Raw genomic sequence first — 26986 nt, 5'->3', positions numbered from 1 at the left:
CCTCCTCATTCCTTGCTACCGACCTCAGTGTGCCACATTATCACAAACCAAAATTACAAAAAGAATCTCAAGACAGACCAGTTCATAAAATGAAGCACAAACAAATCCTTAAGCACACTCTTCCATTCCCACACCCAGTTAAATGCAAGTTCAATGAGCTCAAAATGAACCCTTTACTCCAGGATATTCTCTTGCTAGGTGCTTAAAAGGTTATCTCTGTCATGCACTTTCATCAAAGCAGTGATTTCCAAAATACCAACGGGCTGAAGAACACCACAGTAACAGCATTGACTGCTGCATCTTTCCCCCAGATACCTCCCAGAATGCCCAAACACTTCACTGCTTGGCAGCCTATAAGCGTTGGAAATGAGAAGCCAGACTTTTGCTGTGTATTATCACCGATTACTGCCCAGAGAGACAAGTGCCACCCTCAGGCTACAAGAACCAGGGGCGACAGCAGCAGAGGAACACAAGCACAAGCCAGGAGGAACAAGGCACATGGACAGGGCCTGAATGAAAACAGGAGTCGTCATGAAGCCAGGCTGGGAGCGCAGGGTGGGAAGAGGAGGGAACTAGTTAGAAATGCAGCATGTGTGAGAGAAAAGATGAGAGACATCAACCTTGGAAAAACTCCAATAAGCAGTTAGGAAAAACAATTTAAGATGCATAAATATTTTTAAAACAAATGTAAATTTCCACGTAAACAACTGCTGCAGTTGAACCCAGTAGGGCCTAGAAAACCTAAAGGACTGTAACAAACAGGAATCTTCCCCCAACAAGTTAACTCAACCTCTCCAGAGCCCCAACTCTTCTCAGAAAGTTCCTATGCCTATGATTAAATCTTTCAAATGTCAGCCACATGTAAGAGAGATCTGAAATACCAATATTACTCTAAGTATAAAGGCAGACATGTGTTAAACCATTTTTTTGAAAGGGGGAGTGAGTGAGGAGAAACCTTCCAGCTAAGCGCTGCTGGCCTACACTTCAGCAAAAAGCTGCAAATTTTGCCCCATTTTTCACAACCTCTGCATAGCAGACTCAAGCTACAAATTCATAGTCTTGAAAGACAGAGCTCTGTTAAGGTTGCATATACAGAACCTACTGCTTCCCGGCTCCTTATTTTGTCATTTTCCGCATTTGGATAGTATGATCCACACTCTGGAAACAGAACACAGGTTCCACTGACTGCACAGAAATGTCTGTTGTTGAGGTACCCTTCCCTGATGATAGATTGGTGTATAAAACAAATACTAAGTATGTTTCCACCCAGAAGTTACATGTACCTTGAGTTTACTGTTGTGGCAACACCACATGTATTTAAAGTAGTTATAGGCAACATTTATTTGATAAAGAGCATTAATTCGTTCCTTGACACACAGATGGCTACTGAAATTAATTTAGGTTCAGTGAACACTGAAAGGGAGACTTTGCTTTGGACACAAACATGAAGAGTCCTCAAGCAACAGGAAATGAGCAAAGAGGGTTTAGAAGTCCAATACATTTGTTGTGGAAACTAGGCTAATTCATGGGGCTATTGGACATAGGATGTATTTTTTAAGCCCAGAGCACAAGAATAGCCTGAATTCATGATAGCACTGACCACAGGCTGAGAAGATCGTCTCTCAATAACATGGGATCCATTCACCGAACCACTTCAGAAACCTCTTGCGAAAAAAGCGTCACAGAACCTCCTGTGCTAATTTGTTGCAGAAACTGAAGTATTAGAGCCACCAGGCAGGATACTAATGCTGGAATAAACAAACTAAACCCGGAGTGGGGGACATAACTGTCCTGTGCACAGAACTCCAAGCAACTTAGCAACTGTTCCCTCTGTACGAGGAGGCTCATGAAACAAACCTTCCTGCATGACCAGCAAGTTTGCTCAGAACAAAGTTATAACCATACAGACCTCTTTTTCATAAAGCTACCAAGATGTGTTTTTCTTTCAGGCTATGCTGCAAAATAAATCCTTTTAAAAAAGGTTTTCAGTGTTTCCTAGTACTAGACATACACACAAAGTTTAGACATGCTTTTGGTAGTTGAGTAAATGAAGACTATTTTATTGTAAAGATTCATCCCTAACAAAGACCTCAAACATTGCAATTGCAAAAAAACAGCAATTTGGATGAAGAACAATCTTTCTGGTACTGCTCAGGTTCAAACGAAGGATAGCATCCATTATTTCACCAGCTGACTATTTCTTGTTCAATCTGTGGGCCTTCTGCATGTAAAGCATCAAGAACAATGCCGCTATTTCCATTGCAAATGGTATGACATACATCTGAAGCACAAAACTGCTACCAGCCAAACAGACGTATGTCCGCGGGATACTAAACCTTTGGATTCATTATACGTCAAATAAAAAGATTATTTTGTTTATACACACTCATACAATTTCTGCTTTAAAGTTAAAAGAATAAACAAATGAAGTGGGCTAAAAAAACCCCAAACCATAATGCCCTCACCTTTTCTTTTTCCTTTAGATCTTGCTCAGGTTTTAAATAAAGGCCCTGGGCTACAACTTCTGCCAACATTATCTGAAAACAAACTCCACAGAAGGAGGGATCGAAAGCAGCAGGTGTATGATTGAAATCAAACTCTCAGGAGCGAATACATTCAGTACTGCTACGCTGCTAGCAGAGCTGAGGGTGTCGCAAGGCAGTGCTGTGCCAGGCTTTCGCACACCCTTGGTAACATTTCAAAAGGTATTCCGAAGAAAGAAGCGGCGGACACTGGACCAACCTGGAGTATTAGGGATTGTACATAGCTAGTAAAACACAAGAAATCTTAACACGGAATATATCATTAACTATTTCCTTTCGCCCATTAAAGTGAAACTGCCTAATACTCCCATCACCAAAAATGATTCATTGATGCATATGGGAAAACCAAAGTTCAATGTGAGTAAAAACATGCTGAGAATTCTCTAGAAATTATTTTTTTGAAGCCACTTGATATTCAGAAACAAATATTCAGATGTCTGCTTTAAAATTTACCATCCAAAAATATATTCTCATACTTTGACATATAAGTTCATGTAAGAACTTACATATAATGGAATCAAAAGAGCAACAACAACAAAAAAATCTATATGTTGAGCTTTTGGGGAAAGAGCCTTGAAAATAAATAAAACCTATTGTAAAATTGGTATGATCCATTATTGCAAATAACTTTAAAAGACATGAAGAAGAAATTATGGCATGTCTGTTCTGCAGTCCTGATGGAATCTCAGCGCAGGAAATACATTACTCCAGTAACCTTAGGCACAGCTTGCAACGGTATCAATGGCAACCACTGTGCACTCCACCTTATTTTCTATTACGCATGAAGAACCTTGCTATTTCATTAAAAACACACAGACATAATATACATTCTGTTGGGGAATGGCTCAATACGGCTACTAAATTCTTTGAGACTGGGACTGTCTCTCATTTATTTTAATGCTTTAAAATTCATAACACACATATACGCAAGTCAAATCCAGTGTTTTTTAGAAGCCAAATGCTTCTCAGATTGGAATCCTAAAAGCAAAAGGTCTGTATTAATATCATCCAAGCCTAGCAGCAAATCTCTCCAGTGCAGAGAAAACGAATTCTCCTGGAGCAAGGGAAAGAAGAAAAAGAAAAAAAACAAACCATGTATTTCCCTGGTACAGATCTCTCTATCTATCTATCTACCAGGCACCTACTTGCTGCCGAGTCACTGGTGAGCTTCAGCCTTACAAATACCTTCTCTAGCCTCTGCATATGTGATTAAGCCTCTATGCATAGTCAACCTCACAGCCTCTATTTCCATATTAAACGCTCATAAGAAAGAGCTGAGCTGGTACCCACCTAGAACGTAGTCGCTGCAGTCCAGCATTGCTGTGGTATCCTCTACAGGTTCAGATAGTCCAAGGAAAGGGAGAATGGCAATTTCTATCGAATCTACACTACTGCTCTCAACCGAACACGAAAGGGAGCGGGGAGGTGGGGGAAGAATACAACTTGAGTTACACCATAGCAATCTTCAACTGAACAGGGAAACTTCAGTTGCTCTGTGGAGTTTTAGTCTCTCCTACTAGCTGTGTCTGACATTGTCAAGGCGACTGAAGCGTGAAAAGTTCCCCTTTTTGTAATAAAATAGAAACAAAGATTGCAGCTGGCAGTTTCCATAATGAAGCTTAATCAGTATGCGCCTGATTAGGGCCTTATGCAAATCTCCCCTCGTTAGCACAGCAGCCAGCACTTTGAAGTCCATGAACAATTCATTTGCAGAGTACACTGAAAGCGCTCCCTGCATAATTTAAATCACGGTATAAATATTTATCAGCTCATTTGCATATTAATTGGCAGTGCATGAAGGGAAAAATTATCTCCCGAGTGCCAGCATAATAATTAGGGAACAAAATGAATTTTCTTCCAATAGCTTGGCTTCTCAGCCCTAACTCAAGCACAGTACCACAGGGGAGCAGGGAGGGGAAGAGACAGAGTTCTGTTCAAATGCCACTGAAATGACACGTACAAATTAGAAACAACTCTACAGACTTAAGCACCTTTAATCTTATTCCTGCTGGCAACAATAACTTCAGTAATAAAGGGGATTTGGAAAAAGCTTTCTACACAATCCAAATAATCCCACGAAAACAATTAGCAAGGTAGAAGCTGAACACAAAGCTGTCAAACCAGTGCTTGCACATCTGCGTGGAGTTTTCCACATCCGAACATGAACTGTCACAAGAAGGTCCTGGGACAGAAAGAGACTACCACCAGTGCAAGGAAGAGGCACCATTTCCTTTAAAAGGCTAAAGAGCTTGGTGATTCATTATCGGGTAATCCCTTTGCCACGGCAAACTTAACAGCAGTGGATATGTCAAGTATTGTGTAACATTTGACACCCACTAATCTATCCCAAGTGAAATCAAAACAGATTTAGTCTTTTGCTTCCCAATGACTTCCAAGAAAAAACAAAAAATCTATTACTAATCCCTTCCACAAACGTACACAATATAGCTAAACAAAGCTTACTGCAGAGCTATGGTTTTCGAAAGGGGCACTTTACTCGCAGGTTGCACCCTTTGAGCCACCCAATGACAACCAGAACACACTTGCCGCTATGACCACAAAGTACACTGAAGACTGGACACCTGGGAAAAGGCTTTGGTCTGTAGAGGAATCAATCTTCTTTTCCAGAAGTAGTCCACAGAACTAAGTGTACTGACGAACTATGAAGCTAGATTAAACCATTTAAAACAGTTTGTTTACCACTCAAATACTAATGTCCTAAACAGCAAGAACATTTAGATAAAAATTCAAGCGTAATGTGGACATCACAACACTTAATGTTCAATATTCTGATCAGGAAAAGATAATGGGATGATGCAGGTGGCAACGGGGTTGAGCCACCCACTTCCAGATGTTAATGCGAATTTAAAGAGTTGTCTTTTTCTTTCTTTTTTTCTTTAAAAAAAGCTAGCTGTACTTTTCTTCTCATTTCTGAAGTGAATTCAAGCACTGCCTCTCCAAGCAAGAGGGAGGAAGAGAAAAAGGATTTCTCAATCATGCAGTACTGACTGGAATTTATTTCCATGCTTGACCTCTTTTTCTGTTCAGGTTCATGTCTCTACTTAACACAAGATGTTGCCTGCTATATATTTAACATGAGTGATCTACACTTGAAAAAGATTGCAAGAAGGGAAGGTGTTCCCAAATGCAGGGAAACAACTGCGTGTACTGAACAGGTTTTCCTAAAGCCTTGTTTCCAACTTGGTTTTCTACTCATTCACATGTCCCATTGAGACCTCTGAGGCACGTCTCTATGGATCGCAGACCTTCAGTAAACTTCACTCTTCCACACATGCTTTTGGAGTGCACTGGGAGATAATTCGTCTGTTTCATCAGAAAAGTCTGGACACAAATGGTATAATAAGCCAAGCACTTCACAAAGCAAGTGCCGGTTTAAGTAGGGGCTGAGCTGAGTCAGCCAGTAGCATAGTAAGAGGACAGCAGTGTTATCTCTGGGATCCTTTTCAAATTAGAATCTGTGTTGAGCTGGTTGAACACAGGTGCAGCATCAATAGCACACGACCGCAGGAAGTGACCGTTAAAAGCAGGCACGTGTGTAGTGATGGATGACTTGTATCAAACAATAGAACTAGCAAACACCAAATAAAGGCCAGGGAAGGATGTACCTGAAGCAGTGTTAGCAAGTGTTCTGGTGGTACCACAGTGCTACTCAGCTGCCAATGCGATGTTGATAGTATGGACAATAACAAGGACAAGGCAGAAGTTTTCTTCTTCATTCCCAACTGTGCCAACCAACCTGCCTTACAAACACCAACGCTCACATAAATGTTCATTTGAACTGTAACTTCCACTAACCTGGTAAATGAAATAAAACCTTATACATTGACTTTTCAAACTAACAATTGGGAGGGGGGAAGAAAAAAAACAATAAAGAAACAAACCCCATTGTTCCAGTGACTACTTCATTCTTTGACAATTTTATTATCTTCCCTTTTATGTAAGTTCTTAATTTTGGAGGTGGGGGGAGGGGAACAAACAAATAAAAAACCAAAACCAACAAACTATTGTTTCATTTAGGCCATGCTACTGTAACTATTTATCTGGTAGGCTTTTGAAGGAGGCCTGAAGACACAAGTAGGAAAAGGTTTGGGGAGGAACAGTGCATGCCACCCTGCCTCAAAAACAATGGCAGAATATGCTAGTTTAACTTTCTGTTTAGGTTCTGTCACATCATTGGCTATTCTTTTCTTTCTTGATTCTTAGGTTAAAAGTTACTTAACACCCCGAACCAAAGTCATACTTCTGGTACTCACATTTTAGCAAAATATCACTCTGGGCTTTGCACACAAAGTTTCATTTTTCCTCCAAAGGCACCTCTAAGAATAGAAAGTGGTGCACCTTGTAATCATCAGTGCAAAAAACTCTCCACATCCTGCACAACTATGGACATCTCAGAAATTGTTTCTCTCCTCTTCATCCAATTCTACAATTCTTACGTTGATGATTTTTCCCCACATAATTCTATTCATACTTTTCCTTAAAACCAAAGGAACCAAGGTACTAACACGGAGCCAGGTATGACAAAAGAAGATGTTCTTCTGTCAAACACTTCAGAGTCTGCAGATAAGGCTTCAGGAGACTCTTTCCACCCCATCTCTTCTTCTCTCCACTCTTTACATATCTTCCATAATTTCCCCTTTCAAATGAATGCTTTTGTTTTGCTGTTTGTCACACCAATAGGTCACTTTATTTATTCAGTTCTGATGATTATACTGATACTTCAATACCTTACTTTTTGCAAAGGGAACCTCATTTTCCCCTGCAGGTTATGCAGCTCTTGGTAAGACTTCCTCTTGCGTCTTCTCTTTTATTTCTCCTCCTGTTTCTTTCCCATTTATTATCCCCAATTGATTGACTTTAAACTCCACAAAATTATTCCCCAGTGTATCATCCATTGTAAGTAAGTGTTGTAGGTAGTGAAAGTTGTTACAAACTAAGGGAAGAGGATGTTATGTTTAAACCTTTATCTTGAGATGGTTGGTTGGACTCTTTTCTTTTTTTAAATACAAATGAGGTAGAATTCAAGGGCCAAAGGGTAAAGTTATCAACATTATTCTATTCAACACCTTTGGGGCTGGGGGAAGAATCTTTATTTTTGTATAGATACGTTTCCATATATTAGTAAAATGTCATTTACTACATGGTCTCAGTGACAGCTAGGAAATTTCTACCACTAGGCAGCTCTATGACAAGCATGACCTTTGTAAACTTCGCAGGCATGCTTTCTGATACAACACAGCAAGATTACCCAATAAGCCAACAGCTCATTATTTCCCATTTGAATGGTGTACTTAGAATGACACAAGGAAAAGAAATATGGTATTAATTGTAACATATTAGCATATTGCCTTCATTAGTGTATCAGTGTCTAGTATATTGCACTTTAAAGAACCACTGAAGAAGACTCGTCATCAAAGCTTTGAATATAGTGCGTGACTAAGCACAACATCAATGAACACTGGCAACACTCAGAGTAAGGCTGCTTTCTACACACCATGCCAGCCAAGACCATAGTAGATACAGCTAGCCCTAAACTGACATTACACAGAGCTACTACATTTTCATTCAAGACATTTCCAAGTCTCCGTTCCACAAGGTAACTGAAACCTAATAAAAATTTCATCAAACAGAACTCCAATGTGCTATAAAAAAAATTATAAAAATCACGCACTTCAACAAAATAAACTGTTATTAAAGTTGGCACAATCCTCTTAGAGTAATTACAGACAGACAGACAGCAGCCTGTTCATAGTTAGGGCTGCAAACTAAGCTCTAATTTTAGCCACCACCTTTGACTTTGGCTTACAAAACTGATTTTATCTGAAAATTGCTAAGTTTGCTCTGAAAGCCAAAGAGCAGTTGTTTGGAAAAGTCAAATAAAATTGGTCCGGTTTAGAATTACCGGTCATTACGCAATTGCTATGAATTGGAATTTTAGTCTACATCTAATTTTACTTCTTTCTCACAAACTCAAATCATAACTATCCTTTCAAACTTTCCACCGCACAAAACATCTTTCCAGTTTTTTCCCTCTACCTTTTTTGAAGAAAATTAAGTATGCAGACAGCTAAGCAGGAATGCTAATTCATCTTATCAGAGCAGGACAGCAGATACTCATAGGCACCTGACACATTAATATAGAGGGGTTTGTTTGTGGGTTTGTTTTTTTAAGTCTCACTTATTTTTGTCCAGAGAAGGTATCAACAATCATGGCTTAAGTCATTTTTTTATAGTAAGAAAACTGTGGTCATGACAAACTCACAGTACAGTACCACCATATGAGGAGGGGAAAAAAAAAGCAGGGGGGCGGGAGGGGGGGGGTAGAGGTGGGGGAGGACAGAAAGGAAAATAAATACCCTTATTAAAAAATTACAGCATTATAGCTTTCACAAGCAAACTGAGCCTTATTTGAAACTCATTGTTAATTCTATCATTCTGGCACATCATCTGAACAGTTCTGCCCTCCCCTTACTGCCTACAAGCCATAGCACATAAGAAAGGATCCATATTATGTTTACATCAAAGCTTTTCTTTCATTCTGTTGAGTGTTTTCTGTTCAAAAGCAAAGGATATAAATTCAGTGCAGTCAACCCTTGCTGTTCAAAACCACAACTTTGATCCATTAAACCATCATAACATTTACTCAGAAATCATGGAATATTTTGAAGAATAGCAAACATTAGGTCTTTATATCTCCCGATTTCAGCACTCATGTTTCACTCATCTTATGTTTTCAAGGTTTACATCACTATTTTATAATGGCTTGAGACCTTTATTTATTTATTTACATGCACCAAACACTACATTATAAGCACTGACTCCAGGAACTTCATTCAAAAAAATAACCCAAAGTGTCAGACTTCTGAAAACAAATCTGTGGTTTTTAACTAGCATGTTGCACCTGACACAGAGCTGTTGCACAGTAGAAGTTTTTAGTATTTGCAGGAGGGCACTTGCCTCCCTTCAATTTAACTAGAGGTTAGCACAGAAAATGAGCAAATAATGCTTCGATTTCACCACACTTGAGGTATGATTCTATAACATTACATATTCGTTGCTCTAGTAAACTTGCCCATGAGAAGTAGTATCCAAAGTTAAGCAGAATTTTTTTAAAAACACACACACACAGAATTTTAAAATGTAAATATTTTAAGGACACACCTGTTTGAGTTGTTATCCACATATATGTGGGTCTCATCTTGCTTTAAAGTTATCGGTTTGTCAAATCTGAAATACTTCACACTGACAAGTATTGAACACCTGAAGCAGATGTATACTGTTTCATTAGTAAACACCTCTTATATTTCGTTACTTTCACAAGATTTGCATGTCTCACATTGCTTTTCAAAAAAGTACTGCAGGACACAAAACAGAGACTGAAATGAAGACTGATGTGAAGTTACATGAACAAAACACAAGGGAGGGCTGAAGAACATGATCGGTAAATCTTAAAACTTATCAGAATAAGAAAAAAAAGAAGCAATCTAACAGCACAGGTCTACGTAACAGCAGCTACTGAAACAAACAAACAAACAAAAAGCCACAAAAAAAAAAAAAAACACCACCTCAAAATCTTGAAAGCTTTTATGGGATGCTGCAGCTCGGGGCAGTTGGAGAACCTGGAGCACTGCCAGGTGCCAGCCACCTTGAGTGGGGTGACCCCAAACTTCCCCTGACAGGGAATGCCAGCCCATGCTCATCCCCTGGACCTGAAGTGTGCTGGGACAACATTTATGGGAACACACATGCAGTGGCTTCTGAAATTGTGCACACATTTGAATGGAAAAGGTAAAGGCAGTTCATCCTATCAAAACTCCAAGCCATGAAGATGGCATAAATATTGCTAGTTTCAAATTGTTATTGCAACACACATCAAAAATACCAAGTATTTGAGTAAAATTTCTGTAATATATAAATCATAACACAATTGATCTGACAACATATGAAGGCTACTTATGTCAATCTCAAATATTGAATGGCAGTATTTGTTGTAGCAGTTATATGACCTATTACATTTTGGAAACATGACCGTACGTGCAACCCAAAAGTGTTATATTTCCCTCCCCATGTCCACCCACATAAGCAAGACAGGCCCTCAGAGCTTAAAAACATTATTTTTAAACTCACCTGTAAATCAAAACATAATGCCTTATGCAAACACACTGTTTCTGTGTTCTCCACTTGACCAAAGTAGTAATTACTAGTCTAGCCTGATGAATAGGGGCTCTACAAAGACTAAACTAATTCAGTACATGACTAAACCATACGATTCTGTTCAATTCAAATCCCAGATCTTCCACGCCGTTTGTCATTACATATACTACAGGTCATTCTAAGAATACATAACCCAAAGTCACAGGTTTAAGTTTGTTATGTTTTCCGCTGGAGCCAACTGGATACATCAAGACCAACAGCAGAGACAGTATTCAGCTCTAGTTAGCATTAGAGTGTTTGACAAACAAATCAATAGAAAAAAAGCTCATGCAAAAACCTCTAAAGTTCATGGTATGAATTGAACTGCTGTTATCACCATCCTTTGCAGAAAGTGCTTTTGCTCTCTCTTCCTTAATAACTATCTCAAATCTGAAGGAGGATATTGCTTTAATGCCCTCAGCACACTGATCCAGACACTATTAACACCTGTAGAAACCACAAGACATGTCATGAGAATGCTTCTTTCTGAAGCTTAAATTATTTGATCTCAAAGAGGAAGAGGCCAAATTCCAGACAAGTTGCTTTGTATGTTACAAATTGAACAAAAAATTGCCAGATGCAAGATCTGAAGGAAGAAATGGCGTTATTCACACTGCAGATACTGATTCTGTCCATCAGCACACCTCTCCAAGTATCTATCATTTTGAATGGTCAGAGCTAACATAAGACTGCATTTGCTAACAGTGAGAAAAAAAAATGAAAATACAAAGTTCTTGGGCACCTGGGTCTTTAATTTATGATAATTTAGGAACAGTAAAAAGTGAAAATCACAGCGTAACTGCACATATAAAGTATTACCTACATGAGCTTTTCCAGGAAATGTTCACAAGCAGAGTTTTCCTGTTTTAGCAGCTATGCTGTGCTAAAGCAGAAGAGGCACTGATTAGCTTTTCCAGGAAATACCCACAAGAACAGGTTTACTAGCAGCAATGCCTGCCACCCATGGCTGTGTTTGCATAGGATTTGCTGCGAAGACATGCATATTTTATTTGGAAGCCCATGGACACACACCTCTGAAAACAGGAATGTCTTGTTTATTTCTCCTGCAAACCGGAGCAGAGGTAAACTTCTCCACACTGCCCCACTTTCTGAAACTTATTTTGATTGGTAGTGTTAGGCTGACAGATACAGAATCCTCTCAAAAGAAATTCATGATCTAGTTGCAAATTACAGGGTAAAAGAAGTCAACTGAAAAAATTAGGTCAAAAGGCCTAGCAAAAAAATTTAAAAAGTGATACCCAGAATACTTTTAATTCTTAGTTGCTAATCCCTCAATAAAACACAAGTTTCGTATATGCATATGTCACTGTTTTCGCAGAGAAACCAAAAATTAAAAATAGGATGCTTAATTTAGGACCCTAAATAAATGCCTGTCAGTACTATGGCCTTGAGTCACGAACACTGAGTCAGCAAAAAGCCAGCATGGTACAGTACCAGTAGCGGCAGCCCCACTCATCCCCAACTGCTGTGCTGCCTCCTCTCTGGCGCTGTCACAGACAGAACTACACAAGAAAATTGATCTGTGATACAACTACTTCAACCGCGAGGAGAAAATACTAACCCAAATCTGTTTCTTAATCCAAGGGGAGAAATGTTTACCCTGTTGAAGCACAAAGGCAGCAAGGAGGCAGGAACAAACAACTGGGCAAACTGCTTCAGCAGCTGTATTACCTTAAAACTTTTATTGTCTACTGCTTAAAGCCGCTTGTATGTTACATATTCATCTTATGAACTCTATCACACAACTTAGGTGACAAATAGGAGAAATTAAAAACTCACAACAACTATTTATTTCGGAACACTGTCAGCCCTAATGTTGACAACTTGTATCAATTAGTACACTTACATATGCCCATACTCTTCCAATTCCACTCTTGAGAATACTCTTTTCGATTTCTGGTCTTCTCACACCCACCATTCCCATGCTCAAAAAATGGAAATGGGATTCCTACACTGTAAGACTTAACTACATAATAACTTATTTTCATCAGATGTGTTGAAGAAGGCATTAGAACTACAAGGTTTTGAAAGTAAAGAAAATGGGAAGTTTTGACGAGAAACTGACAGAAGCATCAGGAGAGTAACAGTTACAATTATACCAGTAAGTGGTTTAGAGTAGACCTGGCTTAGAGTGCTGAACCCCAAATTCAAGGAATTGTTCATAGAATAATTTTTAAAATAACTGCTGATAACCCTATAATATCATAGTAGACCAAACTATAACAAATAAACAAAAAGTACACCTTATAAATGTCTGACACATGTATGTAAAAAGCCCGTATGTTGGTCTATAGCATCACTTCAGGCTGAAAACCTGAATCTTCAAGGGGGACCAAGGCTCTGTTGACGTTACAATAGATCAGAACAGAAAATGTTTACAGGAAGAGAATCACTCATTAACCCTCAGAATTATTTTTTTATATATATAATAGTTACATATATATACAAACTTTATCTATAAATATATATACTTTATATATATTTACACATACTTCATGTGCTTTATATAAAAACATATATACTGTATTATATAATGTGTATACATAGTATATTATATATACTCTCTCTATATATAAATACATATAAAAAGTACAGGGGTAATCTCAGATTTCTCAAAGCTTCTAAGCCTCCTGTTCTGAAAACAGTTTACATGTTCCTGTAAGACATTCCTGCAGAAAGATACCAAGGCAGTTTGTCAACCCAGTGGAGGAAACAGCACAAAGAGCAAATCAGCATACAGTGCTGTTTTAATCACTTTTGTCCAGTCTTGGTCAAAAGGCAAGTTGATGTAGCGAGAATGAACAAGCAAAAAAGGAGCACAGCGCTTAGGTGCCAGGACACCATCATCCACAAAAATCCAGCCACAAACAGCCTGAGAGCTGCCAGCTGACCACTGCTGCTGACTTGAATAAAAATTATTCCACAGCCTTCTTAGGAAGTTAGACTCATCACTGAAAAAACAGCAGCAATTTGGTACTCAGGAAAAAAAAAAAAAATCAACCTAAGCTCTCCAGCAATGCTCATTGACATTTTAATATTTCACTGAGTTCAACTACCATGCCACTTTAAAAGAATGACCCGTATTCCATGCTGCCTTCACAATCCCTCACCATCACAGAAAGATTACTCGTTAAAAATGCAGAGCAAGTGAACAAATTCTCTGGGATTTAACTAAGAGGCAATAATACCAAAAAAAAATCCCTTGTGACAACACATTTTCAACAAGCCTCACAGCACTGGCAAAAGGCATGAAAAAGGCCACAAAATTCAGAACCCTGCATGAGTCCGCAAGAACCATGAATACGAGCAGCTTTTCCATCCAATGTGACAGTCTCAAAATGACAAGCCCTTTTTTGCCTGCCTACCGGCTAGTCTACACTCCTCTTTTCTTCTTTTGAATTTTCCCCAACTTAAATTGAATGCAAATAAGCCAGGTGTGGTCCCCAGAGCAGTAATCTGCAGATAGTCCCCACCGAGTTCCCATAGCAACTTGCACAGCTGGCCATGAGAAAGAGGTTGTATCTGCTTCATATTGGCTACAGAGTTTAAACACTCAGCGAGTGAAACACCAATTATGGCATCTTGTAACGGAAACATCTACTAAAAAGCACATCCATTTTTCCTTGATTAATACAGGAAAACAAAATTCTGGATATGCTCCTAGTTCAGCAACTGCTCAGCGCGTAAAGTGAGTATCTGTTATTTGCAGGAGGCGATGTCTGCGAAGGAAATGGCTTCTCTCTTTTGCTGCAAGGTACTGAAGTTTAAGAAACGCTACACTGTTTAGGAAATGCCTGTCGTTCTGTAAGTTGCAATCGAGAATGCACGGCTGAAAGAGACAAGTCATAAACCCAAATACAAATCCTTCTGGTCAACTTATAAGTCTTCCACAAGACAGTACCTCTCTGATAAGTGCTTTGTAGTATTTCCAGTTTTAATTGTACTCTTTCTATATCTGCTTTCTAAGTCTCATTCTAAAAATCTTAAGTTACCCTGCAACTGACAAACAAAAGATAGTTCATCACATACATATCCTATCCTTTGTTCCTTACCTACAGACAGGTATCCCACCTCCTATTCATTCCACTCCTTCCTGCATCCTGCACAAGTAGCTCATGGCTTTTGCCTACATCCAAGCCCACAACTCTTCTCCTTTACGATTCACCCCAGCCTGCTCACTGTGTCCCCTTCCATAGCTGCTGGCTAAACAACAGGGAGAAGGCGCTGGGACTACGCTGGTGTACAGACTGGACATAGGCATGTACCTGTTGGTCAACTGACCAGATAAGCAATACAGATAATAAGGACTATGCTTTCTCCGCTCTTCCTTTAGCATGGCCACAAACTCCTCTTCTCAGACTGTGATTTCAAGTAGGAACAGTGCTACAGGCTTAGGGAAAAGGGTCTGTGTATCTCAGCTAATATCCTACGGCCAGCAGGGATGCAGGAACCAAAAGCTGATGCTTAGGTAAGAGTGCAGGAACACATAAGGTACATATAAGACACTTCCCCCACAAATTGTTTTTCTCCTACAAATTACAACGCAAAGACTTTTTTGGGTAGGGGATATTTAAAAGCTCTAAGCAACCCTCAATGGATTTTTCTCTCCCACACATCCATGTCAACATCCCTTTGAGCCCTGCAGCAAGGAGTCCCACAGCTTAAGCACACATTGAAGAACATTCCTTTTTTAGTTTGTTTTGAATCTATCTTCTTCTGTAGCATTATTTAATTTCCCCTAGTTCTTGCACAAAAAAGAGACCATGAACTGGGAGCCTCTATTCACCCCACCATGACACTTCACTGACTTCTGCCATATCCCCCCATAGCTCTATCTTTTCTAGGATGATAATCTCTAGCCTACACAGTTGTTCATAAAAAGTATGAATGGCTTCTGTTCAATGATTCCTAATGCTGCTTTTCTACATCTTTTTTGTGTAAGGAGAGAAGAGCTGCACAGTACAGTCCTCAGGAGAAAGAAGCACTGATGTATTGTGGCACAATGCTATTTTTTCTCACATGGCTTTGCACTCTGTTCTTTTCCTGGTATGTCCTAACATTTGATTTGCTTTTTGACTACTTGTTGAGCAGGAAAATATAGTCAATATTTTCATTAAAAATCGTAACATAAAAGATCTCATATCTGGAGTGTTAAGAGTGCCTATAATACTGCACACAAAGTCAGGATCCTATCTTTAACTTGTTCACCACTTCCAGGAAAACTACAGGAGCTTAGTATCATTGAAATATCATCATTGGTTCCATTTGGTTAAAATTGGCCAGCTGTTTATGAGGGAGAGGGGAAAGGAAAAGTCAGACAGAAACAACACAAACTTCTCATCTGGCTAAAGAAAAATAACAACACGATGCTTATCTATTTCAAAAGACCAGGGGGCTGATAGGAAATAGACTCAGTACCACTCAGTTACGTTTGTGCTGACTTTACAAAATGCCTGTCTTTGTATCTGGCTTAACTTTGTAAGCGATACCCATGTTTCAAGGAGGGCAAGGCAAGGAACATTCAGTTTACCCAGGAACATTCAGCTTCTAACTATGCGAGAGGCCACCATTATGCTAGCTGTCTCATATAAGACTATACATTTCTGTATGAAAGGGGAAATATAAGGAAATAGGGGTTTAATGTGCATATTGGAAGTTAGCTATAAATTTTATTCATCCCTCAACATATATAAGACATTGTACATCTGTGAGCTTTATCCATTACCCCACCTATGGTAACTATCCGTAATCCATCACTAACTTGAAAGCTGCTCATTTGCTTAAGTAGTTTTAGTTCTACTTTTCTTCTCTACCCTTTCTGCATTCCCTTCCAAATTTCTTTTCAGACTAATCAGCAGCACTTCAAAGAAACAGCTGAGCTGGTGGCATTAAAATGACCAGGGAAACACACAAAGCTTTAACAGGGTACAACCATCGAGCAAGTGAAACATGCCATTTCGTGTTAAAAATGATGACTGTAAGCCCACTCAATTGAAAAAAAATCACAATTCATTAGAAGAAGGGGGGAAAAAAAGGGTATCCTCCTATAGGCTTGACATAATATGCACTTTAAGAACAACACCATATTAACATTAACAGTCCATCATATGTTAACAAAAGCCAAAGCATTAAAACCCGAATGCTCCTGGTCCGTATTACAAGCAATAGGCTTACACAATTTACAGAAAGAAATGAAATGGACATACAGATGGCAGTGTCTGGAATTTGAGAAGCTGAAAATGAAGAGATATTACATTGGAAGTGAACACGTCATTTTGAAAAAAATTCAAATGTAGTACCAGCTAATACTGCTAGAACAAAGTAATATTTAATGTCAGGCATTAAGGAGGAGACACTCCAAATGCAAATATGCATGTGCATGCACAAACACACACTCTCACTCCTATGTATCTTTTATATCAACAAGGAGGCAGGTTTTGTACATCTCAAAAATACAGAAGATTTAAGCACGTATTGATTCTGTCCCCCACAGCTCTCATCTCTGTTGTGGTTTCTATTCGTGACAGTTGATGCATGCTGAGGACAAACTTACAATGAAATTGCCCATATGTAATTAGAATGTAACTTGTCCAGATCAGCACCTACCCTACATGTGGTACTTGCTTATAAACAACTTCACTGGGGGGCGGAGGAGAAGGGAGGAGGTAACAGGGGGGACTGAAGGTTTTGACTTCTCAAGAGACTTGGAGATGAGCATAGTGTTTTTGCGACAACGGGAGAGCATTAAGCTCTCTTGTGTAACTTAGGCATCAACTTCCAGGTGATGGATTAGATTAAAAACACTGCATTCTGATTAACACACTCCAAGAGATGGAGCTCTACTATTTTCTTAGCTTTAGCTGTTAACTTGAAGTCCCTTTTTTGTAAGTATAAGGCATGGTTTAAGACTGAAATCACCTAGGATCAGTTTCCAGTAACTGGAAACTGGATCTTGTTATACACCTTCAGCTGGTTAAAGAGATGTCTTTAAACAGAAATCCCCTGATGTGCCATGAGCAAGTCACTGTTCACTCGGTCCAACTTGGTTTAACCAAAGATTCTGAATTTTAAACTCAGTTTGACAAGCTTTTCACACTCTGAATCCATCACAACTCTTCTTAGAAACATCTTTGGCTTTGTAAGCAACTCTTCTGAGGTTACAAATTTATAAGTAGCACCTAAGGTTAGTCTCAACTGTATTTATAATTCAAGTATTGTAACTGTAATCATAGGTACAGTCTAACTCCAAAAGCCATTTCCAGATTGTAATTCATCACAATTCAATTCATTTTTAGAGTCCATGTGTTTCAGAGCACAGGCTCCTCTTCAACTGTATTTGGCTAAACTAAAATACATGGTTCGTTTCCCAGAAAAATTGGCAAATCTTAGGTCCCTTTGTACTAACTGATCTGATAGTTGCAACTCCACAAATCTTTGCATCCCCTGAAAACTTTACCAATGAAGTTTCCGTGTTTCTTCTTGATCACTGGCAGATAGAGTACTTGCTGAAGAAAAAGACACAGCTAGTAGATTTTGACTTTCCATTAACAACTATACTGAGATTTTTCAGTTATCCTGCCCTTAATCCTTTTAGTATGTGTTACTATTGATTTTGTATCACTTTAATTTGGTAATCAATGAAGTAAGCCATTCTAAATCAGATACATTATAAAAGAGTGCATTTTATCAATACAATTACAAAACAAAGCTTTAATCTTAACAAGAACTGAAAAAGCTTACAGCAAATTCATTGGAAAATACTTTCTCTCCTAGTCCAGAAAATCGTATAAATTGACATTAAATTATTTTTGCTGACCAAAAATCATCTATCAGCAAATAAAATTATCTAGTCACTCAAGTAAGTGCAACCGGCCTCTAGCTTTTGAAATAAACCTGCCCCGTTTTTTCACATTATTGGCTTGCATATTTTTTCACCCCCTCTCTGCAGCTTCCTCGGTCCTGGTTCTGGCGGGGACAGGGTTAATTCTCCCCAGGCTCCGTCAGAGACACAAGTACTCCATGCCATGTGAGCCATGCCCACCCTGAGCTGCCGGGGGAGGGGGCAGGAAGTCACTGCTTGGAGGAGACTGGGGCATCCTGGGTGCAGTTGGTGAGCGGTGGTTCCACAATCGTGTTTGTATATTCTTCTATCTGTGTTATTGTTGTTGTTTTCTTATTCCCCTTGCTGTTCCGTTAAACTGCCTTTGTCTCAACCCAAGACTTTTGCCTTTTTCTTCCAATTCTTCTTGTATCAGGAAGGCCCAAGAGAGCAGCACATGGTTCCTCGTTGCCGTCTGAGGCCAAACCATGACCCTCGGCCACATAAAATTTACAGACATCACCAAATACATAACATCAACAAATTAGAGAGATTCCTTTCCAGTCATTGTAAATTACTAAATACAAGCTGCCTCATCCTGCAGATTTTAGAAATCCAACTTATAAAATCTCAAGCATTCCTCTCCCTCCCTGTTCCCATTTACATTGAGAATGGCACTTTCTCTCCATTTTTAGGAAACACTCAAGGCCACTCAAAAGCACGTAAGTATCCAACCAAGTTCAAAGATTGCATTCTCACTTGTGACCCTGATGTTACAGAGTTAAGAACATGTATGATGACCCTCTCCTGATGAGCAAACAAGGTAGTTTTCAGTCATACCAGCTCGAGTCAGTAAGCTTGTGGTGGGCAGGGGGGGCAGAAGATCTCTTAAAACAGGTTAAGAAGTGTGAAAACTTGCTAGTGATCCATGTCAGGACATAGGCTTTCACCTGTGCATGTTTCAAAAAGTGCCTGTGGACAACAGCTCCATGGGCCGGTCAGTCAACCTGACAGCTAGCTCCCATCAAAGCGCAGGGAGGTAAATCTCACCGTTTCCTCTTTTTGGGGATTGGTGGGATTCTTCTTGACACTGCTTTATTAGGCCACAGAGGTATTTAACTAGCACAAGAACTTGCTAAGAGAGAGGCAGGGGGTGGCTGGGGAGAAGGGGGAGAGGTGCTGCTTCTTTCGACAGCAAGCTACTATGGTGATTCACTTTGCCTCGAAATCCTATCTGCATAAATAGTCATCCTTTATCATAAAATCATAATCATAGACTAAGCATTATATGTGTTTTGCAGTGGAGGCATTTATTGACATTGCTTGAGTTTTATCAGCTTACTAAGTACCAGCAGGAAAAATAGATCGGGGCACTGTTCCAAACAATCCCTTGTGTACTTGTATTCCAATAGCTTGAGAAAGGTAGCTATTGTAAATTTCACATGACTACATCAGACAATGCTTCCCAAACCACACTACTGCCTGTACTCCTTATTTGCTAACCAGGACATTACCATCTTGAAGAGAAAATAGAGACTGCTATTTCAGAAGGAGATTACAGTGAGCAAACTGATGAAGCTGTAGCTGGGACTCCTAGTCTCCCAAACCAGCAGAAAGCTACTGAAGACCAGACCCCCAGTTGGTCTCCTCTTTGCCACATCTGGGCAGGGAGGGGGAAAACAAGTAAAGAATTTATTGTTTATTTTTCAATCAACTTTATTTATTTATTTATAGTGTCGTTTTAAATAGCAGAGTATGGGAAGTTACTTGTCTGTCAAGAAGCTTTTCTTGATGGAAAGCAGGTAGCAGAAGTATAATTTAAATAAGTCATCATGATTGAGTTTATTTATTTGCTCATTTTTACATTATTTTAAAAACTTCAGCCATCAATACATGTGCATTTTTCTGAGAGCTGTTCTCAGAGGTTACTTGGCTGCAATAGTCAACAGGTAGACTCCGAGATCAGGAAGCCCCTTCAAGCAGCGTTCCTTGGCATTCCTCTTTCAAATTTTCCTGCACTATCCAAGTTGGGAATCTTACAGCATTACTTCAGCTTACAGCTAATCTATCCTACCTGTGCAATGAATCATTAGTTTGACTACTAAATTAACAGTCAAATTAATAATTTATTTCTTCATTTTTTGTCTGCCTATTACAGAAACATACATATCATAATAAGGGCCCCTTTTACTGCTGCTGAGCTCACCTTATTTGTTTTTAATACCCATTTTTACTAATAGATTTTTATTGTATTATCACACTTGAAATCAGAGATATATTCAGTTCTAAATCATGCACCCACTATTTTAGCTCTTAAAATTCTCTAATTGGCAATGTTAATACCACTGACCTCCCTAGCACAGATTTCATGTCCCAAAAGCTCCTCCTCACTTACAATTTTCATTATACACCCCTACTGTAAATAATCGTCCTTGCTATTTCTTTGTCCGGTTTCTGGTTCCACTTTGATTGCAGTAGACCCATCCTTTCACCAAAGGCGCTCTCTGCTGGAAAGAGATCTCGTGCATAACTGAATTTAAGCTTTGATTCCCTAAAGAGCCATTCCATCTACACATTTCTATTCAAATCAACATACAGCATCTCTTTAAGTGGTCATAAGAATTGTTGTGAAGAGATGAATCACCTAACCTAAAACTTGCCTGACTATGATTAATACTAGATACAAGAAACCTCACAGCGGACACCCATGGAATAGCCTACTTATCAGAGAAGTTTCTTCCTAATCCCTTTTGGTTAGCACTTTATTTGTTCCCTGTTATATAATGGTTTTTCAATTCTTTACAAAGGCTTTACAAAGCTTTCATTTAACCTGACATAATGTACTGTAAATGAATAATCCCTTTTCTTTCCTGATCCTGTTAATCTTTTGGCCTCAGTTACATCTTAGAGCAGTGAGATGCAAATATACTTCTTGCACTATGCAAGAAGTATAAGATCTGTATTTTGATTTCCATCTGTCCAATACAAGTCCAGCATAAGAGGCAGATAACTGAGTGCTTTCCTATCACCATGGGAACGTGATTGCCAGGAACATACCAAGAACAACATCCCATATTGACTCCCAGAAGCCCTAGTCAAGTACCTTCAACTCATTAGAGCCTCCTTTATCTCTTTTGTTGATTCATATTTTTCACAAACTCATGATTATTCTCGCTGTAACTCAGTCTTCCTCAGGACTGAAGAAACATTGTCTAACTCGTAACATCTCCTTGTTAGCATTATGTACATCAATTATCTTATCTACATTATTTACACGGATGTAGAAGTAGCTGAAATGTTTTATTAATGTGACAGTGACAACAACCAAAGTTGACAAAGTTGTAGGCTGACTCTCTTTTTCCCTGGCCATGCCTCCCATGCGGTGATGCCAGCATACAACTGACCCCACAGCTGGTGAGTTTAGCGAGTTCAGAGAATTGGGCGGTAGAAAATTAACCCTTCTGGAAAACAATTTCTGCAGCTCAGCTCCCCATCTGCGATGACTATGGAGTTGGACAAGTGCAACGGAGCAAATACCACTGAAGGTGGGACTGAATAGAATCAATCTACTTTGGTTTAAATTGTTTAAACCACAGCCTCACAATACATCTAGATTTTATAACCAAACCCACCTAATCACTGTCTGCTGCTGAAATAGAAAGGTCTTATTTTATTTCCTTCCCCCAGATACAAGATGGCTCTACCTCTTCCCTCACATTGGCCCTGGTGGTCACCTAACCAGAGGGAGAAACAAGCTGACTTGGCAATCCAGAAGAAAATTAACTTGATAAAAAGCTAATAGAAAACTATTTTTCTTTCAAGTTAAATCATCTATGTGTGGAAGTCAAAGACTGAAAACAGACACAAGGACAGAGGCTGAATCATGAAGGAGTGGGAGAGAGAGGAGAAATGGTCTGTCCTTCTGGTGGCATGAAGCTTAAAAAGGTTGGTGTTATAACTTCAGCATGAGGGGGAAAGACGGGGTACAGCAACGTGATGGCTTACCACTGTTAAAAGGAGGCCACACTCCCCACTTGGATTTCCCACCTTTACTGACTGTGTTGTGCTGCCTTTGTCACTAGTGAGCCCTTTTCCAGAACAGCATATAACTTGCCAGAATGGTAGAAGACTTTCCAAGGGAAGAGGAGTAAAGGCAAGATGATGGGGCTGAAGATAAGGAGTAAGGGTAGTCCCATTTCAGCTTCAGAGAGCTGTTATGTCAGCTTAGCTATGCTTGGAATTATAACGTCAAACAGCAGTGCATGGTTATACTGTTAAAGTGCCTAAAAAATAATGTTGTAATCAGATATACAAACACAGGAGTCACTTGAGTTACCATCACAGCTATTGGCAGCCGACTACTACCTTCTCCACTACACTAGACAGGTTTAGCTTGGAGAAGAGGAGGCTGAGGGGAGACCTCATTGCCCTCTACAACTACCTGAAAGGAGGTTGTAGACAGGTAGGTGTTGGCCTCTCCTCCCAGGTGAATAATGACAGGACCAGAGGAAACGGTCTGAAGTTGCGGCAGGGAAGGTTTAGATTAGATATTAGGAAGAATTACTTTACTGAAAGAGTGGTCGAGCACTGGAACAGCCTGTCCGGGGAGGTGGTTGAGTCACCATCCCTAGAGGTATGTATTTGGCACTTCAGGGTATGCTCTGAAGGGCAGAGATTGTAGGTTGTTTTTTAGGGGTGTGTGGGTGTGTGGGGGTGTGTGTGTAAGTTATCCAAAATTTTTTCCGCTTGAAAGAGTGCAAGATAGGTGTGTTATTAAAACACAGGCAGTGGCAATGTAATTCAATGGGCAATGAAACTAGCAAAGGTTCTTTTCTGAAATATTTGTATCTTGCAGTTGTTGTATTTTGGGTTTTTTTAACCAGATTACGATTAAAGCAAGAGTTTGCTCCTTTTGATACACCAGAGACTCCACCTACAAAACCCTGTTCTGCATGTCCTAATTTCCAGGAAAGCTTAAAATCTGCATCACCTCAGAACAAGAATCCATGCAGCAGAGAAGCCATTTTTTGGCAAGCATTTCTTTTGGCAACTATCTCTTCTGAATCAAATTCCATGCCCTGCATTTGTTTCCACCCCTGCTCTACTCCCTCAGTTCTACCAGTATGAGCATTTGTACAGTCTCCCAGGAACAGGATTAAAAAATTGATTGAGGTTAAAAGTAACTGCACCATTCACCATACAAAACACTCGTCTACCCTAAGGGCATATTATATGTACACACACTATAGATTAAGGATGAGATTCTCTGATTTATTGAACAACTTCTGCAATTAGTGTGTTTATAAAGGTTTTGTCTCTCCATTAATTTTCCAATAAGTGACGAGTCTTATATTCTTACTGAACTCCTTCCTTTTATGAGAACAGTAGCAGAGTTTCTTCTACTTGACCATTTACTAGGGAATATGTAGAACCTAATCCCCTTGAGACTTCCATGCCCCTGACAAACATGACCAATGGGACAGCAGATGGAAAAAGTTACAAGGGATAGGATTAACGGTTATCATAATAAAATAATCTCAACTTTCATCAGAAACCAGGCTTAAACATCCCCTTAGCCAAATAATCCTGCCAACCTATGAGGTTTAATAAAGCTCATAGGCTTTTAGTATAAAATCTAAATTAGAGCCTGTAAACAGGTTAACAAACAACAAAAAGATATCCCCAAAGAGAGAAAATAGGACCTTTTGTCAGTACATCATCTTTTTCCCTGCCACCTAGAAACTATGTAAAGGCATATTTACCCCCCTCTTAAATATTTCTTTCTGTTCTCTCTCATTCTATAATACGCTGTGTGTTTATTTCATAGCCTCTCACCCTCAACTTGAGGGACAAGTCACTCTCTTAAGTCTATCTTATTAGCTTCACTAATGCACGGTACACCAAGGTCAAAGTATAAGGCAAAAATTCCTAGTGCTCAAAGCAAGTAAAAAGCACGGAAATGCTTGAAATAAAGGCTGGAACAGTACGTGCTCTAGGAGGGCATGCCTCAAAGAACCAGATTCACACAAAGGGGAAAAGAAAATGTTGCACTCCAATTTAATCAAAATCCACTGGACACAACAGCTGACTCCGCAGCCCGCATGATCTGAAGAGTAGTTTTATTAGCTATATGGAAATACCCATTTTCAAGTCGCAACTTCCATTTCTCCCTACTTCCCCACCTTGCCCATGAAGTGGAGGAAATTTACACAAGCACCATTTTTATAGGTTCCTCGTCAAGAAGTTCTCTCAAATGGAATAAGAGAGTTTCCTTTATTTGGAGCAACACACCTTTGTAAATAGCACATGTTGAAATGCAAAAGAATTCCTTTTTATTTTAATGCAGCACTGACACTTGGAACTTCTACACATATCAGACAAGCTCAAAACACATCTGAAGAAATATTAGAAACTGCAGCACATGCATTTCCACTAAACCTAAATTTCAGTAGTTTACATAATCTAGCAGGAGTAGGCAAAGCTGTCCCAGTAATGCTTGAAGCGTCTGCTGCACAACAGTTCAGTTGTGTTCATTTTCAGTGAAAAAATACAGTTGTTACGTGTGAAGGCAGACTACAATACATTACACTGTATATTTTATGCACCAGTGAACAGTAAGAAATGTTCCTGTTATTTTAATAGCATTGCTAATTTGTTTACAGCATACTTTTAACTTGTGTCTTTAGTCATGGTTTCCCTATGACCAAAAAGGGAGAACAAGAGTGATGCTACCTTTTTGTTTAATACCTAAATAGGCTCTGACTACCTGCAAGTCCTATTAACTTTAGTCTGGCACTGACTAGTAAAGCTCTTGAGCAGCAGAGGCATCTCAGTACCATACTGTAGGCAAAGCAATACAAACACTGTATGATACAGATTTGTTTTGTATTTGCAAGATTGATTGCCATTACATGAGTTGATTTTTATATTACGAAGAACATCAGCTTTACAGGTATGAATGGCATTAATCACTACCCCAGCCCAGAAAACCGTAATTTTTTTAAAATGAAACAAAACAAAAAAGCAAACATTTAAAGCTCTCCCATTATTAATATCAGAATATTTCAACAGAAAACAGTAAGTTAACTCAGCTGTCACAGAATACAACCACATATGCACATTTTCCTCCATGAAACACAAGATAACTGAGTTCTGCAGTCTTCACTGGATTAATTATTTCTCTACCCTTGCCCCATGCAAACTCCAGCTTGCTTTGAACCAAAAACCTTTATGGTTCAAGTCTCAGGAGATGCTGAGGTGTTCTCAGCGGAGCAAACTCTTCCAGAGAAATCACACTCTGATTTGAGAGAATTCATTTCTTTTGTCCTTTAGGGGAACACTGCAAGTCCCATGTATTTGTTCAAGTCTTTACCTAGTGAGAGCACAATCCCTTCTAGGCTCTGTCAGGCTCATGCTGATCTTGCAACATCTGGCCATGTACAGCCATATTGCTCACATATTTTTAATTTTGTACATCAAGTAATTTTAACCCAATCTTTTAAAGAACACTTGCTTTTTCAGTCCTTTAAAAGACAAATCTTAAGTAATACTTAAGTAATAGTTAGTCTATTACACAGTGCTAAAATATAACATTTTGAGCAGCAAAGAAACAATTGATTAGTATTAAACAAAAATATACAACTAGAAAGTCAAGGTGGGGTAAACCTTGAGAGACTGGAGTGAAATGTTGTGTAGGTACGTAAACCATTTCTAATATTGACAATCACAAACTACATTAACAAGCAGGAAACGCATCCCAAGTGGCACAAAGCCAATTTTTAGACGTTTGAAATATGAAATCTTACTATTCAGGCAAAAGTAAAAGAGTAAAGTAAAAACAAATAAAAAAAGGCTGCAGAGGAAAAAAAATTAATTTGAGAGCAGCCTTTCCAGTTTGAGCAGCCACAAACATTTCAAGCACCTACATCATAACTGCTCACATAATTAATTCAGTATAGCAGTCAGAAACAGCAATACTGAGACAGCCACAGTTCAGCAGTCTACACTTTGCTGTAAGGAAATTTCTCCTGAAGACAGATGCCACCCGGAGGAACAAAACCAGAAAAACAATCAGCTGCCTGACCAGAGGCAAGGCAAGGAGAGATTACAACTGCAAGTCTCTCTCTCCTCCCGAGACTCCCAGCCTGTGTTAGCAGAACAAACCCACACAGCAAATAGTGGCAACAATTTTCTGAAGGAAGACTGTCCTGGTTTCAGCTGGTATAGAGTTAATTTTCTTCCTAGTGCTGCTGTGTTTTGGATTTAGTATGAGAACAATGTTGATAATACATAGTGTTTTAGTTGTTGCTAAGTGATGTTTATATTAGTCAAGGACTTCTTCAGCTTCCCATAAAAGCTGAGAGGGAGCACAGACAGAACAAGCTGACCA

The 26986-nt window shown here is 39.2% G+C and overlaps 1 protein-coding gene across 6 annotated transcripts in view; it reads right to left on the bottom strand.

The window, feature by feature from the left end:
• POU2F1 (POU class 2 homeobox 1) overlaps positions 1–26986 on the bottom strand; it is a 109834-nt gene that overhangs the window by 43391 nt on the left and 39457 nt on the right. Inside the window, exon 1 of one of the 6 annotated variants that reach the window (XM_063348522.1) lies at positions 3834–3883. The exons of the other annotated variants lie outside the window; for them this stretch is intronic. Coding sequence (XP_063204592.1) covers positions 3834–3861 — 28 coding nt within the window. The 5' untranslated portion in view covers positions 3862–3883. Of the gene's footprint in view, positions 1–3833; positions 3884–26986 lie in introns of those variants that run through there. 6 annotated transcript variants of the gene reach the window in all.

This window comes from Chroicocephalus ridibundus, chromosome 1 (assembly GCF_963924245.1).
Source record: "Chroicocephalus ridibundus chromosome 1, bChrRid1.1, whole genome shotgun sequence".
Classification (NCBI taxonomy): Eukaryota; Metazoa; Chordata; class Aves; order Charadriiformes; family Laridae; genus Chroicocephalus; species Chroicocephalus ridibundus.
This window is presented reverse-complemented; position numbering and strand designations above follow the sequence as displayed.